This window comes from Heptranchias perlo, chromosome 35 (assembly GCF_035084215.1).
Source record: "Heptranchias perlo isolate sHepPer1 chromosome 35, sHepPer1.hap1, whole genome shotgun sequence".
Classification (NCBI taxonomy): Eukaryota; Metazoa; Chordata; class Chondrichthyes; order Hexanchiformes; family Hexanchidae; genus Heptranchias; species Heptranchias perlo.
In genome coordinates, this window is record NC_090359.1 from 20,724,167 (window position 1) to 20,741,610 (window position 17,444).

At 45.5% G+C, this 17,444-nt stretch overlaps 1 protein-coding gene across 1 annotated transcript; it reads left to right on the forward strand.

Annotated features, from left to right (window-relative positions):
• Nucleotides 1–1,090: 1,090 nt before the first annotated feature.
• Nucleotides 1,091–16,878, forward strand: LOC137302301 (uncharacterized). Its single transcript, XM_067971942.1, has 9 exons — nt 1,091–1,160; nt 3,145–3,670; nt 3,761–3,822; nt 8,189–8,328; nt 11,755–11,809; nt 12,884–12,938; nt 13,928–13,982; nt 15,042–15,096; nt 16,697–16,878. The coding sequence occupies exons 1-4, from the start codon at nt 1,091–1,093 to the stop codon at nt 8,239–8,241; spliced, it is 711 nt and encodes a 236-aa protein (XP_067828043.1). The 3' UTR covers nt 8,242–8,328; nt 11,755–11,809; nt 12,884–12,938; nt 13,928–13,982; nt 15,042–15,096; nt 16,697–16,878.
• The last annotated feature ends 566 nt before the right edge of the window (nt 16,879–17,444 follow it).

A 17,444-nucleotide genomic window follows, 5' to 3' on the forward strand; every position in this document is an offset into this window, starting at 1 on the left:
TGAACCTATCCCTGTGGGTTGTGCGCTGGACTGTCTGCCAAAATATCAGTGGGTTTGGGATGGGGGAGGAGGGAATAAATGATGAAACCAAAGCTACTTCCTGAAATTGTAAAGATTAGGCAGTCTCCTGTGGCTTCGCTCAAGGTAGTCTCAGTGTTTACTGCAGTCCCCGTCTCAGCCTAAACGTGACTGTAGTTCACCCCTTTCTCTGTATTGCAGCAACTTTACCGAATCAACGTGACCGGGGAGATATAAATCGCAGAATCGTTCTGGGGAGCGAGCGGGAGAGTGGATTTAGACGAGGTGGCTGATGTGGAGAAGAACACCAGCACGGATCTGATGGGCCAAATGGTCTGCGTCTGTGCTGATAACATTCTATGAGATATAAATAATACACCTCTCGTGTCAGCTGTGGCTCAGTGGGTAGCACTCTGAGTCAGAAGGTTGTGAGTTCAAGGCCCACTCCAGAGACTTGAGTACAAAATCTAGGCTGACCACTCCCAGCGCAATACTGAGGGAGTGCTGCACTGCCGGAGGTGCCGTCCTTCGGGTAGGATGTTAAACCGTAGGCCCCCATCTGCTCTCTCAGCTGGACGTAAAAGATCCCACGGCCACTATTTCGAAGAAGAGCAAGGGCGTTCTCCCCGGTGCCTAGATTATCTGGTCATTATCACGTTGCTGTTTGTGGGAGCTTGCTGTGTGCAAAATGGCCACTGCTTTACAAGAGTAACTAAACTTGCAAAAAGAAATACTAAGCGGGGGTTGGGAGGAGGGGAGTGGGGGATGATATATAGAAAAAGACAAGCCTTCTGACACTCACTGTCTCGAGTCACACATGAGCAATCACTCGATCGAGGTATTGGAGGCCTGCCTTATGGCCATCCATCCACATCTGAACCAGACATGACTTTGGCTGTGAAGTATTGATAATTGAAAACTGTGTAACAAAAACCCATTATGTGAGCAGGCCCATTTCATGATCTTGCTTTCACGTCGCGCTTTTTAAAAAATCATGGGCCTGCCCCCTTTGGTTTCCAACTGGCCAAATTGTGGGAATCTTACCGTGGAACTGTAACGCTCCCAAGAATTTATGCCTTCAAGAAATGATGGGAGGAAAGGATTGTTCTTTGTGGAAAGAACTGTTGTGTATGATGTCCCATGTAAGTGATGCATAGAAAATCGGAGCAAGAGTAGGCCATTCGGCCCTTCGGGCCTGCTCCGCCATTCAAAATGATCATGGCTGATCGTCTAACTCAGTATCCTGTTCCTGCTTTTTCCTCATTTCCCTTGATCCCTTTAGCATTGAGAAATATATCTATCTCCTTCTTGAATACCTCTAATGAATTGACCTCCACTGCCTTCTGTGGTAGAGAATTCCACAGGTTCACCACCCTCTGAGTGAAGAAATTTCTCCTCATCTCGGTTCTAAATGGCATACCCCGTATCCTGAGACTGTGACCCCTGGTTCTGGACTCCCCAACCATCGGGAATATCCTCCCTGCATCTAGTCTGTCTAGTCCTGTAAGAATTTTATATGTTTCGATGAGATCACCTCTCATTCTTCTAAACTCTAGTGAATATAGGCCTAGTCGACCCAATCTCTCCTCATACGTCAGTCCTGCCATCCCAGGAATCAGTCTGGTAAACCTTTGTTGCACTCCCTCCATGGCAAGGACATCCTCAGATAAGGAGACCAAAACTGCACACAGTACTCCAGATGTGGTCTCACCAAGGCCCTGTATAACTGCAGTGAGATATTAAGACATAATATGGCTTTTTACATAAACAATTTTCACTAAATCCTCATCCATGCCTTTGTTACCTCTAGACTTGATTATTCCAATGCTCTCCTGGCCGGCCTCCCATCTTCCACCCTCCGTAAACTTGAGCTCATCCAAAACTCTGCTGCCCCGTATCCTAACTCGCACCAAGTCCCGTTCACCCAAGACCCCTGTGCTCGTTGACCTACATTGGCTCCCGGTCCGGGAACGCCTCGATTCTAAAATTCTCATCCTTGTTTTCAAATCCCTCCATGGCCCCACCCCCTCCTCATCTCCATAACCTCCTCCAGCCCTACAACCCTTCGAGATCTCTGCACTCCTTCAATTCTTGCCTCTTGTGCATCCCCGATTTTAATCGGTCCACCATTGACGGCTGTGCTTTCAGCTGCCTAGGCCTTAAGCTCTAGAATTCTCTCCCTAAACCTTTCCACCTCTCTCTCCTCTTTTAAGAACATAAGAACAAAAGAAATGGGAGCAGGAGTAGGCCATACGGCCCCTCGAACCTGCTCCGCCATTTAATAAGATCATGGCTGATCTTCGACCTCAACTCCACTTTCCCACCTTATCCCCATATCCATTGATTCCCTTAGTGTCCAAAAATCTATCGCTCTCAGTCTTGAATGTACTCAACGACTGAGCACCCATAGTCCTCTGGGGTAGTGAATTCCAAATATTCACAACACTCTGAATGAAGAAATTTTTCCTCATCTCGGTACTAATCTTGAGACTATGACCCCAAGTTCTAGACTCTCTAGCCAGGGGAAACAGCCTCCCAGCATCTACCCCGTTAAACCCACTAAGAATTTTACACATTTCAATGAGATCACCTCTCATTCTTCTAAACTCCAGAGAGTATAGGCCCCTTCTACTCAATCTCTCCTCATAGGACAACCCTCTCATCCTAAGAATCAATCTAGTGAACCTTCGTTGCACCACCTCCAAGGCAAGTATATCCTTCCTTAGGTAAGGAGGCCAAAACTGCATACAGTGCACTCCAGGTGAGGTCTCACCAGATTCCTAAATAATTGCAGCAAGACCTCCTTACTCTTATACTCCAAGCCCCTTGCAATAAAGGCCAACATACTATTTGCCTTCCTAACTGCCTGCATGTTAACTCTCTGATGCTCTTGTGGCTCGGTGTCTGATTTTGTTTGATAATCGCTACTCTGAAGCGCCCTGGGACATTTCACTACGTTAAAGGTGCTATATAAATGCAAGTTGTTGTTGTAAATACAATGAAATTGCCTATTGCAGAACAAAAACATCAGATGCACTCAAAAACTGCATCTTTGATAAATGATTGAGACTGTAAGAAGGAGAAAATAGAAATAAATATCAACAGTGCCAATTCTAGATGACTAAGATGGCGGCGTTACAGCCTTTGGGGGCGGGTCTGCCGTTTACGGAACCTGCCGAACGCTCTTCGGGACTCGGCTATTTCCGGAACGTACCAAACGCTCTTCGGGACTCGGCTATTTCCGGAAAGTACCAAACGCTCTTCGGGACTCGGCTATTCCCCGAAGCTGCCGAACGCTCTTCGGGACTCGGCTATGTCCGGAAAGTACCGAACAGACTTCGGGACTCGGTTATTTCTGGAAAGTACCGAACACTACGGAACTCGGCTATTTCCCGAACCTGCCGAACGTTCTTCGGGTGTTGACTATATCCGGAAATTGCCGAACGCTCTTCGGGTGCCGACTGTGCCGGAAACTGCTCGAGCACTTCTTGAGCGTCGCCCATTTCCGGCTCCTTTTTCTTCGCGGTGCCGTGATGGTAGGCGTCGATGTGAATGTGTCGTTTGCCTCCATTCAGAATCCTTCTCCATCCGCTATCCTGGAGCCTCATACCAAGCAGCAGACAGCAGGATGCGGCAGCCACAACTTCATTCGGTAACCCAACACCAAGATTTAGTTGAAAAATACTTAAAAGCGGTACGTTTTACGTTAAAAACTTTTCTAATCTAGTGTGCCTCCTCTCAGACAGGCTAAAGAAAGCAGAGCAACGTATTTCTGCAGAAGGCTGGCAACTGTCCCATTAAAAGGTCTGTACCTTATTTATTCGCACCAATTTGCAGCATCTCAGGACCCCCCCCCTGGCCAGATCACCTATTTAAAATGGGTGCATTTACCCATTGCATTTTTTTTTTGGGTTGTAAATTTCTACATCTTAATCTGAAATAATTTATTCATAAACTCCAAAAATCATTATCTTGGAGAAATTAAAAACAGGAATATGGACCGTTGGAGTATTTTAATATTAAATAATAAGCATGGTATTAAGGGGCATGGGACCAAAGCGGGTAAGTGGAGTCAAGCTACAGATCAGCAACCATCTAATTGAATGGCGGAACAGCATCGAGGGGCTGAATGGCCTCCTCCTACACGCACGTGCTATTGTAACTGCAGGAATGCTGGAGGAAGGTTTACTGGGACGGTTCTAGATTGAAAAAGCATGACTTATTTTTGTATGTTGAGTTAATTATGTTTCAAAAGCATTTAGGGACCAGTGATCATAATATTAGGATTAGAATAGTTATAGAAAATAGGAGCAGGAGTAGGCCATTCGGCCCTTCGAGCTTGCTCCACCACTCAATATGATCATGGCTGATCCTCTATCACAATACAATATTCCTGCTCTCTCCCCATACCCCTTGATGCCTTTAGTGTCTAGAAATCGATCTAGCTCTTCAATATATTCAGAGACGTGGCCTCCACAGCCTTCTGTGGTAGAGAATTCTACAGGTTCACCACCCTCTGAGTGAAGAAATTTCTCATCTCAGTCCTAAATGTCCTACCCCATATCCTGAGACTGTGACCCCTCGGTCTGGACCCTCCCCAGCCAGGGGAAACATCCTGTCTGTCTAGCCCTGTCAGAATTTTATATGTTTCAATGAGATCCCCTCTCATCTAAACTCGAGTGAGCATCGCTGTCTGTGGGATCTTGCTGTGCACAAATTGGCTACTGAGTTTCCCTACATTATAACAGTGACTACACTTCAAAAAAACAAGTATTTCATTGGCCTAAAGTTGTTTAGGACTTCCTGAGGCACTACATAAATGAACGGAAAAGGAACAATCAAGTGTGAAAATGCTTAACTGGAGGAGGGCAAATTTTAGTGAGTTTAAAAAGGGATCTTGCCCAGGTGGATTGGAATCAAAAATTGGCCGGCAAAACAGTAATTGAACAACGGGAGGCCTCCAAGGAGGAGCTGGTTTGGGAACAGAGTAGACACATCCCTACGAGGAGGAAAGGAAGGGCATCCAAAGATATAGAGACTAAATTGAAACAGAAAAAGGAGGTTTATGATGAATTTAAGGTTCATAATACAGTAGAGAACCAGGCTGAATACAGAAAGTACAGAGGAGATCTAAAAAAGAGAATAAGAGGGGCCAGAAGAGAGTGTGAGAATAGATTAGTGGCTAACATAAAAATCTTTTATAAACATATAAGTAATAAAAGAGTAGTCAAAGGGGTGGGATGGATTAGGGACAAAAAAGATCATCTTGTAGAGACAGCAATTTTATTTTAAATTCACAAGCTTTCGGAGGCTTCCTCCTAACCTGAGGAAGGAGGAAGCCTCCGAAAGCTTGTGAATTTAAAATAAAATTGCTGGACTATAACTTGGTGTTGTAAAATTGTTTACAATTGTCAACCCCAGTCCATCACCGGCATCTCCACATTGTAGAGACAGGGCATGGCTGTGGTACTAAATTAATACTTTGCATCCGTCTTCACTAGGGAAGAGGATGCTGCCATCGTAGCAGAAGAGGAGGAGGTAGTAGTGATATTGGATAGGACAAAAATAGCTGAAGAGAAGGTACCTAAAAGATTGAAACGTCACTCGGTCCTGGTGGGGTGCATCCTCCGTTACTGAGGGAAGTCAGGGTGGAAACCTGGCAGTTACAGGCCAGTCAGCCTGAGGTCTGTGGTGGGGAAACTTTTATAGAGACAATAATCTGGGACAAAATAAATTGGCACTTGGAAAAGTATGGGCTAATAAATGAAAGTCAGTACGGATTTGTTTATGGAAAATAGTGTTTGACAACTTGATTGAGTTCTTTGATGAAGTGACTGAGAGGGTTGATGAGGGTAGTGCAGTTGGTGTGTATATGGACTTTCAAAAGGCATTTGGTAAAGTGCCATAAATTCATAGAAATTTACAGCACAGGAGGAGGCCATTCGGCCCATCGTGTCTGTGCCAGCTGAAAAAGAGCCATCCAGCCTAATCCCACTTTCCAGCTCTTGGTCCATAGTCCTGTAGGTTACGGCACTTCAAGTGCACATCCAAGTACTTTTTAAATGATTGAGGGTTTCTGCCTCTACCTCCCTCTCAGGCAGTGAGTTCCAGACCCTCACCGCCCTCTGTGAAAAAAATTCTCCTCAGCTCCCCTCTAATCCTTCTACTAGTTACTTTAAAATCTATGCTCCCTGGATATTGACCCCTCTGCTAAGGGAAATAGGTCCTCCCTATCCACTTTATCTAGTCCCTTCATAATTTTATACACCTCAATTAAATCTCCCCCCATCCTCCTTTGTTCCAAAGAGAAAAACCCCAGCCGATCCAATCTTTCCTCATAGCTAAAATTCTCCAGTCCTGGCAACATCCTCGTAAATCTCCTCTGCACCTTCTCCAGTGCAATCACATCCTTCCTGTAATGTGGTGACCAGAACTGTACGCAGTACTCAAGCTGCGGCCTAACCAATGTTTTATACAGTTCCGGCATAACATACCTGCTTTTATATTCTGTAAGGAATCTTACAACACCAGGTTATAGTCCAACAAATTTATTTTAAAATCACAAGCTTTCGGAGATTATCCCCTTCGTCAGGTGAATGAGTGAAAAGGTTCTCAAATCACATATCTTATACTATGTTGGGACAGCATCACACCAATCAAAAGGTGTCGTTGTTATTCAAACAGGCCAGTCACAGAGAACAGCACGTCCCAGTACACTGGATATACATTGTGTCAATTACACAGGCAGGCAGAAAGAAACCCAAAATGGCAGAGAGAGAGAGAATATTAAAAAACATAATTTTTTTCCCCCTTTTTTTCGGATAATCTCCGAAAGCTTGTGATTTTAAAATAAATTTGTTGGACTATAACCTGGTGTTGTAAGATTCCTTACATTTGTCCACCCCAGTCCATCACCGGCATCTCCACATCATTTATATTCTGTGCCTTGGCTAATAAAGGAAAGTATCCCGTATGCCTTCTTAACCACCTTATGTACCTGTGCTGCTACCTTCAGGGATCTGTGGACATGCACTCCAAGGTCCCTTTGTTCCTCTGCACCAGTGGTTTTCAAAGTACGGGTCACGACCCAATACTGGGTCACTCCCCCCCCCCCCCCCCCCCCCCCCCCCCATCTCAGGTTTATAGTGACCCATTGACGGTTGACTCCAAATCTCCCAGCAGGAGGGGGGAAAACGAAGAGTGTTTCAAAATAGTCCTGAGCAAGCAAAACTCCAGGAGAGGCTGAGTCCGAGTCCGACCCCCCCCCCCGCCCCTTCCCAGTGTGCCGGCTCGGTAAGATGGCGGAGGTGAAGCAACAGGAGGGCCTGTGCTTCCCCACGTGGCCAATTCCCCTGCCCACCATGATTGCGCTGCCTCTATAGAAGCATCATCTGATTGTAGTTCTAATGGTGGAATCCAGACCCAGGTTTGTGAGGGCTGTTCTCAGCCCTGTGTCTCACCATGTCTCAGTAATCGAAAATCACTGCGATCGACTGAATTCATTCCACCAAAAAACAACCACAACACGTTTTTTTTACTTGAACAGAATTCTGCAGGTGTAAATGGCGTTGGTCCACTGGAACCCCCTGTAATGGCTTGGAATGAGAAAGGGTTTTTCTCTTTGGGATTCTGTGTAATGGCAGGGAATCGGAAAGGGTTTTTCTCTTTGGGATTCTATCTAATCGGAAAGGGTTTGGTCTTGAGGATTTTTTCCAGTGGGAGTGAATGAGAAGGGGTTTGGTCCATCGGGATTCCTTCTGTGTGCTCTTGCCTTTACTGGGGAGACCTGTATGTTGCCCCATTGCTTTGTGTTGAACTTTGTGCCCCCTCGTTTGAACCCTAAAAAGAAAAGCATGAATGTAATGGAACGTGGAGAGGAAATTCGTCAGATATCAGATTGTCAGCGGAGCTTATAGTGCGGGCAGCTGCTCGCCAGAGAACGCTGAGCCCGATTGGCAGTCTCGGCTCACTGACATTAAATGGGTACGGCCACAATACCAACTGAGGAAAATCAAATGAAGCATAACTGGATGCCAAATAAGAAAAGGGCAAACATTTATTTTATAAAGACACGATAGGTCACATGCAGTTTTTTAGTCAGAACTTTGATTGCGTGACGTTGGTTGAATGTTGGACTGAAGTTTACTTTCAGGTTTCTATTATTGCACAGGTGATTTCCGTTGGGCAGATGGCAGGCAGTCATTTCATTCTGTGGAGCGATGACCATGTTCCAGTGTAATAGTCTTCCTTTTACGTTTAGTGTTTTCGAGCATCAACCAGGATGCGCTGTTCCTCGCCGCCAAAGCCAAGGTGAGTGGTGCTAGGCGGGGTCTAAGCCCGGTATCACGGGGAAAGGAGGGGGGGGCTTAATCATCAAACTTTAATCCCCAAAAATGGATTAAGAAAAAGTAAACACCGTTATCAAACCCATCTACGTCTGAAAATGAAAAAACACATGCAAGTACGTCGTCTGCAACAGAGAGTTCAAGTAACAACCGACATACTCCTGCCACGCCGAGCTCGTCTGAACCACCTAATAAGAAGAAAGCCAAATTGTGGACAGGGCTTTTTTTGAAATACGATTTCATCGATTGTGCTGACGCAAACAAAGATCTGAAGCCCCAGTGTGTTATTTGTAATGAGGTGCTTGCAAGCGAGAGTTTAAAACTATCAACATTTTTTTTAAATTCGAAACAAAACAGAGACATTTAGAAACAAGTCGGCCAGCTACTCTGAATGATGAGGCACAACTGGCATCGTTTTGGTAGGAAGAACAAGGAGAGGCAAAATAAACTTAACGGGCACAATTCTAAAATGGGTACAGGAAAAGAGACACCTGGCGGTATATGTACACAAATCGTTGAAGGTGGCAGGGCAGGTTGAGAAAGCGGTTTTAAAAACCCATATGGGATCCTGGGCTTTATAAATAGAGACATAGAGTACAAAAACAAGGAGATCATGATGAACTTATGATGAGTTTATAAAACACTGGTTCGGCCACAACTGAATTCTGGGCACCGCACTTTAGGAAAGATGTGAAGGCCTTAGAGAAGGTGCAGAAGAGATTTACTAGAATGGTTCCAGGGATAAGGGACTTCAGTTACGTGATGGACTGGGGAAGCTGGGATTGTTCTCCTTGGAACAGCGAAGGTTGCGAGGAGATTTGATAGAGGTATTCAAAATCATGAAGGGTTTAGACAGAGTAGATAGAGAGAAACTTCCCATTGGCGGAAGGGTCAAGAACCAGAGGGCACAGATTTAAGGTGATTGGCAAAAGAACCAAAGGAAAAACTTTTTTAAACAGTGAGTGGTTGTGATCTGGAATGCACTGCCCGAGGGGGTGGTGGAGGCAGATTCAATCGTGGCTTTTGAAAGGGAATTGGATAAGTACTTGAAAGGAAAAAATCTGTCGGGCGGGGGCATGGGACTAGTTGGATTGCTCTTGCAAAGAGCCGGCATGGACTCGATGGACCAAATGGCCTCCTGCGCTGTAACCCATTCTATGATACAAAATACAACAGGAGCACGGATATTCGTAGCACTGCATGATCATAGACCATAAGAGATAGGAGCAGACCATTCGGCCTCTCGAGCCTGCTCCGCCATTTAATGAGATCATGGCTGATCTGATTTTTACCTCAACTCCACTTTCCTGCCCTTTCCCCATATCCTTTGACCCCATTGCTGATCAAAAATGTGTCTAACTCAGCCTTGAATGTATTTAATGACTCGGCCTCCACAGCTTTTTGGGGTAAAGAATTCCAAAGATTCACGACCCTCTGGGAGAAGAAATTCCTTCTCATTTCCATCTTAAACGGGCGACCCCTTATTCTGAGACTGTGCCCCCTAGTTTTAGATTCCCCCACGAGGGATGACATCCTCTCAGCATCTACCCTATCGAGTCCCCTCAGAATCTTGTATGTTTCAATAAGATCTCCTCTCATTCTTCTATGAGTTTCGACCCAACCTGTTCAATCTTTCCTCATAAGACAACCCTTCCATACCCGGAATCAACCTAGTGAACCTTCTCTGAACTGCCTGCAATGCAAGTATGTCCTTCCTTAAATAAGGGCACCAGAACTGTACGCAGTGCTCCAGGTGTGGTCTCACCAGCACCCTGTACAGTTGCAGCATGACTTCCCTGCTTTTATACTCCATCCCCCTAGAAATAAAGGCCAATATTCTGCCTTCCAGATTACCTGCTGCACCTGTATGTTGACTTTTTGTGTTTCATGTACGAGGACACCCAGATCCCTCTGTACCGCAGCATTTTGTAGTATTTCTCCATTCAAATAATATTTTGCTTTTTTATTTAAAAAACATTTTTTTAAATTTTATTTATGACTGCGTAGTTGGAAAATACAAATGGTGCAGCAAATACGACAGGTAGAAATAGCAGAGTTGTGAGAAGAATATCTGAGGCAGTGGGTAATGATGTTGTTTGGAATCACCGTTTCATTCACCGCGAAGCTTTGGCGTCCAAAGGTATTCCCCCTGATCTTACGGCAGTACTGAAGGAAGGAGTGAAAATTGTTAATTTCATTAAAGGAAGCTCACTGAACTGCAGGCTTTTTGAAGTGTTACGCTCAGAAATGGGAGCGGTGCTTACTGAAGTAGGATGTTTGTCACGGGGCAGAGTGCTTACAAGGGCGTACGACCTCAGGAAAGAGATTCATCTTTCTGGTAGAGAAAGAATGTAAGTTGGCAGATTTGTTTTACGATGACAATTGTCTCATCTAGCTGACATTTTCTCAATTTTAAACAAACTGAAATTGAAGTTACAAGGAAGAGGCAACGATTTGTTTTTGACACTGTGAACAGATACGAGAATTCCAAAAGTCATTCGAACTGCGGCAAGCCGGACTAAAAAGTAATAGCCCGAGCCATTCCACGTTCCCAACACTGTTACAACACATTGAGGTGAAAGGCATCAACGAAGAAAAAGAATGAAATGAAATTCGTCGTACACTTACATCCCGCTGCTCTGTCTGACAATTTTAGTGGCTATTTCCCTGCAGAGGGGTTTGAAAATTTGAAGGGAAAGCGTTGGGTGAAAGATCCTTTTGCTTCCGAATATCCTGAATCGCTAGTGAAGCTAAACTTGGTGCCTGAGCAAGAAACCGAGCTTTTGCAACTCACCTCCTGAGGGCACGCTGTAAACACGCCACAAGTCATTCCGTTTGTCATCTTTTTGGATCAGTGCTTTCAAAGAATATCCTCTGTTCGGTGAGATTCTGCTGTTGCTGCCGCTCACAACAACCTACCTCTGCGAACTGGGATCTTTGACTCAGTTAAAAAAACAAGAGCAAGAAACCGAGTCAACAGTGCACCTGATCTGTGTGTGGTGCTTTCATCTTGTGATCCAGATTGGAACAAGATCATGAACAACAGGCAGACCCACCCGTCACATTAAGGAAGTGAAACCTGATCTCTACTGTATTTACACTGTATTTAAAATGTTTTTCAAGTAGCGTTGATGTCTAATTTTAGTTATTTGAAGTGAAATGGTTCAAGCTAGCATGTATTGCCCTTTATTGTGATTTTATAAAAATTCTAGTCAGAGGTACTGTTTTGGGTCCCTGGGTTAAGTGCTTTTTTTCCCACTGGGTCATGAGGAAAGAAAAGTTTGAAAAACACTGATTTCGTTTGTATTGCCCCTCCTAGTTGTTCCTTCCCGAAATGCCTCACTTCACACTTCTGACCTGTCTAACTTTTTTTTCTGTGATTGAATTGCAGGTTAGAGTCTGAAGCTGAGAGATGAAAGTGAACACTTACCCCGACTCCATCGCAGGTAAGATTCCTGTGTTGCAGCGTTCAGTGTCTCCGGGAGCCACCCGCCACTATACCTGATCCCGTCCCGTGCCTGTGTATAATCCAGTGGTGGCCCCAGAGTAACAACACACCCCAGACTAGGAAGCCGCGAGGGTCTGACCCGTGACCCCGCTGTGCCGAAAGTTCCTGGGACAAGTTGCTTCATTGCGGTGAAACCTGTTCCTCCGTTTTGTGATTATTTTCCACCTAGAATCATCGAATCTCGCCGCACAGAAGGAGGCCATTCGGCCCATTGTGTCTGTTCCAGATCTTTGAAACAGCTATCCAATTCACCCCACGCCCCTCCTCTTTCCCCGTAGCCCTTCAAATTTTTCCATTTAAAATATTTAACCAATTCTCTTCTGACAGTTATTATTGATTCTGCTTTCACCACCCTTCCAGGCAGCGCATTCCAGATCATAACAACTCGCTGTGTTTGGGGAAAAAAACAACATTTCTCCTCATCTCCCCTCTGGTCCTTTACCAATTATCTTAAATCTGTATGCTCTGGTTACTGACCCTCCTGCCACTGGACATAGTTTCTCCTTATTTACTCTTATCAAAACCATTCTTAATTTTGAACACCTATCAAATCTCTCCTTAAACTTCTCTGCTCTAAGGAAAACAATCCTATTTTCTCCAGTCTCTACACACATCGCTGAAGTCCCTCATCCCTGGTGTCATTCTGGTAAATTTCCTCTGCACCCACTCCAAGGCCTTGACATCCTTCCTAAAGTGCGGTGTCCAGAATTGGACACAATACTCCAGCTGAGGCCTAACCAGTGATTTCTAAAAGTTTAACATAACTTCCTTGTGTTTGTATTCTATGCCTCTGCCTATAAAGTCCAGGAACCTGTTTGCTTTTTTAAGTCTTATGAACTTGTGCTGCCATCTTCAAAGATTTCAGTATGAGAGCCCCTAGGTTCCTCTTGCTGAACCCCCTTTAAAATTGTACCATTTAGTTTGTATTGCCTCCCTTAATTATACCTCCCAAAAGGCATCACTTCACACTTCTGACCGATCAAACTCTTTTTTTTCTGTGATTGAATTGCAGGTTAGAGTCTGAAGCTGAGAGGTGAAAGTGAACACTTACCCTGACTCCGTCGCAGGTAAGATTCTTGTGTTGCAGCGTTCAGTGTCTCCGGGAGCCACCCGCCACTATACCTGATCCCGTCCCGTGCCTGTGTATAATCCAGTGGTGGCCCCAGAGTAACAACACACCCCAGACTAGGAAGCCGCGAGGGTCTGACCCGTGACCCCGCTGTGCCGAAAGTTCCTGGGACAAGTTGCTTCATTGTGACGAAAACTGCTCCTCCGTTTTGTGAATGTTTTCCATCTAGAATCATCGAATCTCGCCGCACAGGAGGAGGCCATTCGGCCCATTGTGCCTGTTCCTTTGAACAACCTTCCAGTTCATCCCACTCCTCTGCTCTTTCCCCGTAGCTCTTCAAATTTTTTCGTTTCAAATATTCATCCAATTCCATTTTGAAAGTAATTATTGATTCTGCATCCACCACCCTTATAGGCCGAGCATTTGAGATCGTAACAACTCGCAGCAGAAAACGTTCCTCATCTGCCCTCCGGTCTTTTACCATTAATCTTAAATCTGTGTGCTCTGGTTACTGACCCTCCTGCCACTGGACACAGTTTCTCCTTATTTACTCTATCAAAACCATTCTTAATTTTGAACACCTATCAAATCAAATCTCCCCTCATTCCTGGTATCATTCTGGTAAATCTCTGCACCCACTCCAAGGCCTTGACATCCTTCCTAAAGTGCGGTGCCCAGAATTGGACACAATACTCCAGCTGAGGCCTAACCAGTGATTTCTAAAAGTTTAGCATAACTTCCTTGAGTTTGTATTCTATGCCTCTGCCTATAAAGTCCAGAATCCCGTTTGCTTTTTTAAAAGCCTTATGAGCTTGTAATTCCGTCTTCAAAGATTTGTGTATGTGAACCCCCAGATTCCTCTTGCTGGACCCCCTTTAAAATTGTACCATTTAGTTTGTATTGTCTCCCTAATTGTACCTTCCGAAATGCATCACTTTACATTTCTGACCGATCAAACTCTTTTTTTTTTCTGTGATTGAATTGCAGGTTCGAGCCTGAAGCTGAGAGGTGAAAGTGAACACTTACCCTGACTCTGTCGCAGGTAAGATTCTTGTGTTGCAGCGTTCAGTGTCTCCGGGAGCCACCCGCCACTATACCTGATCCCGTCCCGTGCCTGTGTATAATCCAGTGGTGGCCCCAGAGTAACAACACACCCCAGACTAGGAAGCCGCGAGGGTCTGACCCGTGACCCCGCTGTGCCGAAAGTTCCTGGGACAAGTTGCTTCATTGTGACGAAAACTGCTCCTCCGTTTTGTGAATGTTTTCCATCTAGAATCATCGAATCTCGCCGCACAGGAGGAGGCCATTCGGCCCATTGTGCCTGTTCCTTTGAACAACCTTCCAGTTCATCCCACTCCTCTGCTCTTTCCCAGTAGCTCTTCAAATTTTTTCGTTTCAAATATTCAACCAGTTCCATTTTGAAAGTAATTATTGATTCTGCTTCCACCACCCTTATAGGCAGTGCATTTGAGATCCTAACAACTCGCAGCAGAAAACATTTCTCCTCATCTGCCCTCTAGTCTTTTACCAATTATCTTAAATCTGTGTGCTCTGGTTACTGACCCTCCTGCCACTGGACATAGTTTCTCCTTATTTACTCTTATCAAAACCATTCTTAATTTTGAACACCTATCAAATCTCCCGTTAACCTTCTCTGCTGTAAGGAAAACGATCCTATTTTCTCCAGTCTCTACACATACAGCTGAAGTCCCTCATCTCTGGTATAATTCTGGTAAATCTCTTCTGCACCTTCTCCAAGGCCTTGACATCCTTCCTAAAATGCGGTGCCCAGAATTGGACACAATACTCCAGCTGAGGCCTAACCAATGATTTCTAAAAGTTTAACATAACTTCCTTGTGTTTGTATTCTATGCCTCTGCCTATAAAGTCCAGGAACCTGTTTGCTTTTTTTAAAAGCCTTATGAACTTGTGCTGCCATCTTCAAAGATTTCAGTATGAGAGACCCTAGGTTCCTCTTACTGGACCCCCTTTAAAATTGTACCATTTAGTTTGTATTGCCTCCCTTAATTGTACCTTCCGAAATGCATCACTTCACACTTCTGACCGATCAAACTCTTTTTTTTCTGTGATTGAATTGCAGGTTAGAGTCTGAAGCTGAGAGGTGAAAGTGAACACTTACCCTGACTCCGTCGCAGGTAAGATTCTTGTGTTGCAGCGTTCAGTGTCTCCGGGAGCCACCCGCCACTATACCTGATCCCGTCCCGTGCCTGTGTATAATCCAGTGGTGGCCCCAGAGTAACAACACACCCCAGACTAGGAAGCCGCGAGGGTCTGACCCGTGACCCCGCTGTGCCGAAAGTTGCTGGGACACGTCCTGACCCCTGGTGGAGGGGGGTCCAGAACAAAGAGGTATGACCTTAAAATTAGAGCTTGGCCGTTCAGGGGTGATGTCTGGCAGCACTTCTTCACACAAAGGGGAGTGGAAATCTGGAACTCTCTCCCCCAAAAAGCTGTTGAGGCCGGGGGTCAATTGAAAATTTCAAAACCGAGTTTGATCGATTTTAAGGATATTAAGAGTTACGGGATCAAGGTGGGAAATGGAGTTAAGGTACAGATCAGCCATGATCTAATTGAATGGAGGAACCGGCTCGAGGGGCTGAATGGCCTCCTCCTGTTCCTGTGTGTCGCCGTGGTTCTTGTCTGTGGTTAGGTGTCAGCACCAAGGGTCGTCACTGTGCTGTGGTTTAATGTTTTAGGGGTGGGGAGTGGAGGAGAATGGCAGGAATATTTCCATGGACACTTTTACCAGCTGTTAAATTTGTTCTCTTTAAAGCAGATAGTGTATTGGGACTGAGTGAGAAAAGTAGGAGTTAATCACTTGCCATGATGATGCATCGTTCCTTGTTGTACAGTCGATCAGTGCAGGGGATAGGACCCTCCTTACAGTGAGTGTTGGAATCAGGCACTCCCAGATGCAAAGCTTCCTCAACCCTTCCCCACAGAAACTCGCTCCCTGGCTGTTGCAGTGATTTCCCCCCCCCCCCCCCCCATTTGCGGCACACTTGTGGCCTCTGGAAGTCGGGGAAGTTTTCTGAAGTGAGAATGGGCGTGAAACTGGCCAAATCGCTTCCACCTTCACATCTGGCAGAAAGCCCGAACCTCTGACCCCCTCACCAGGTGGCTGGATTTAAACCCTTGGCTCCAGAGGTGGAGAGTCTAACCCGCCACAGCACCCAGTCTCGTGAAAATCTGTGTTAGAAATAGAAAGCTGAATGAAGGAAAATCCAAAGTACAAGGTGACCTTGCTGTGTGTCCTCAGAAATTGCACCGTTTAAGGTGGTACCGTGTGTTTAGAACAGATTTTATGTTTAATGCTCTCCCTTTTCCCCACCACCTCGTTCCTCCTCTCTCTGGGGTAGGGTTGCTGGGGTAACAATGGCCATTCTTCACACGAGAGCCTGAACAATGTTATCGGGCTATTCGCTATGGGGGGGCATCTTAATGCACGATCTCCGCTCTTGCGGGATCGCCAAGGAATGTTTTTGGAATAAGGTTGCTGTAGCACAGTGGAGTTCTCCCCAGTGACCCTGCCAATATTTATCCCTCGCCCAACAACACTATTAAGATCGAGTTAGTGCTGAAAGTGGGACCTTGCTGTGTCCAGTTTGGCGGCTGCATTTCCTGACATTACAGCAATGACTACATTCAAAAGTACTTAATTGGCTGTAAAGCGCTTTGGGGTGTCCTGAGGTTGGGAAAGGCGCTATATAAATGCAAGTTCTCTTCTTCTCACAGAGAAAGGTTCCTCGTCTGGTTTGGAGGAGACCTGGAACAAGGTGAAGGCACAGCGTGACTTCTGGGAACGCCTCCAATGAATTCAACCTTTCGAGACCCTTGGATGAAGCCTGGAGCCCACGCATTGTGGTGTTTGCCAACTTGCTATTACATTGCATGTTTATTAAAAAGACTGGACATGAGGAGCTCTGTTTTGGCTGCTATGTATTCTTCAGAGCACTGGGGTTTAAATTTTGTCTGGGTCTCTTTGCTTTGTTATCTGTCGCTTGCTTTCTATCTATCTCTCTCCCTTGTTTCTCTCTCACTCACCTTTCTCTCGCTCTCTTTTCTAGATCCCCTCTTTCCCCCCCACACCCCCAAGACCAGCAAGGACTGGATATTCGACTATGGAGGGCAGCCCAATCCTGCCCTCATCTGATCTTCCAGTAAGGTTGAGTGGGACACGGTTGCCTTGTTAGGGTACAGGAACAGCAGTCCTAATCTAACGTCCTTTGTGGAATGGGCTTGGCTTACATGTGACTCCAGTCCCAAGTTGCGTTGCTGTCTCTTGATGCTTTCAGGGTAACTAGGGGTGGCTGTTGCCCACATCCCGAGAACCAATTTTAAAAGAATAGGAACTCTGGATGAAGTCCTGCTTCCATGAGTCAGAAAGTCATAGGTTCAAAGCCCAGGCCAGGGACCTGAGCACATAATGCAGGCTGGCACTCCCAGTGCAGTACTGAGGGACTGCTGCATTGTTGGAGGTGCT

What these genes read in the sequence shown, in the direction of transcription:
- LOC137302301 (XM_067971942.1), top strand. Translation starts at nt 1,091, where the DNA reads ATGCCTTCAAGAAATGATGGGAGGAAAGGATTGTTCTTTGTGGAAAGA. An exon ending in GGCAGCCACAACTTCATTCG is followed by an intron (nt 3,671 to 3,760) that starts GTAACCCAACAC and finishes GCCTCCTCTCAG; the next exon opens with ACAGGCTAAAGAAAGCAGAG. An exon ending in GGCAACTGTCCCATTAAAAG is followed by an intron (nt 3,823 to 8,188) that starts GTCTGTACCTTA and finishes ATTATTGCACAG; the next exon opens with GTGATTTCCGTTGGGCAGAT.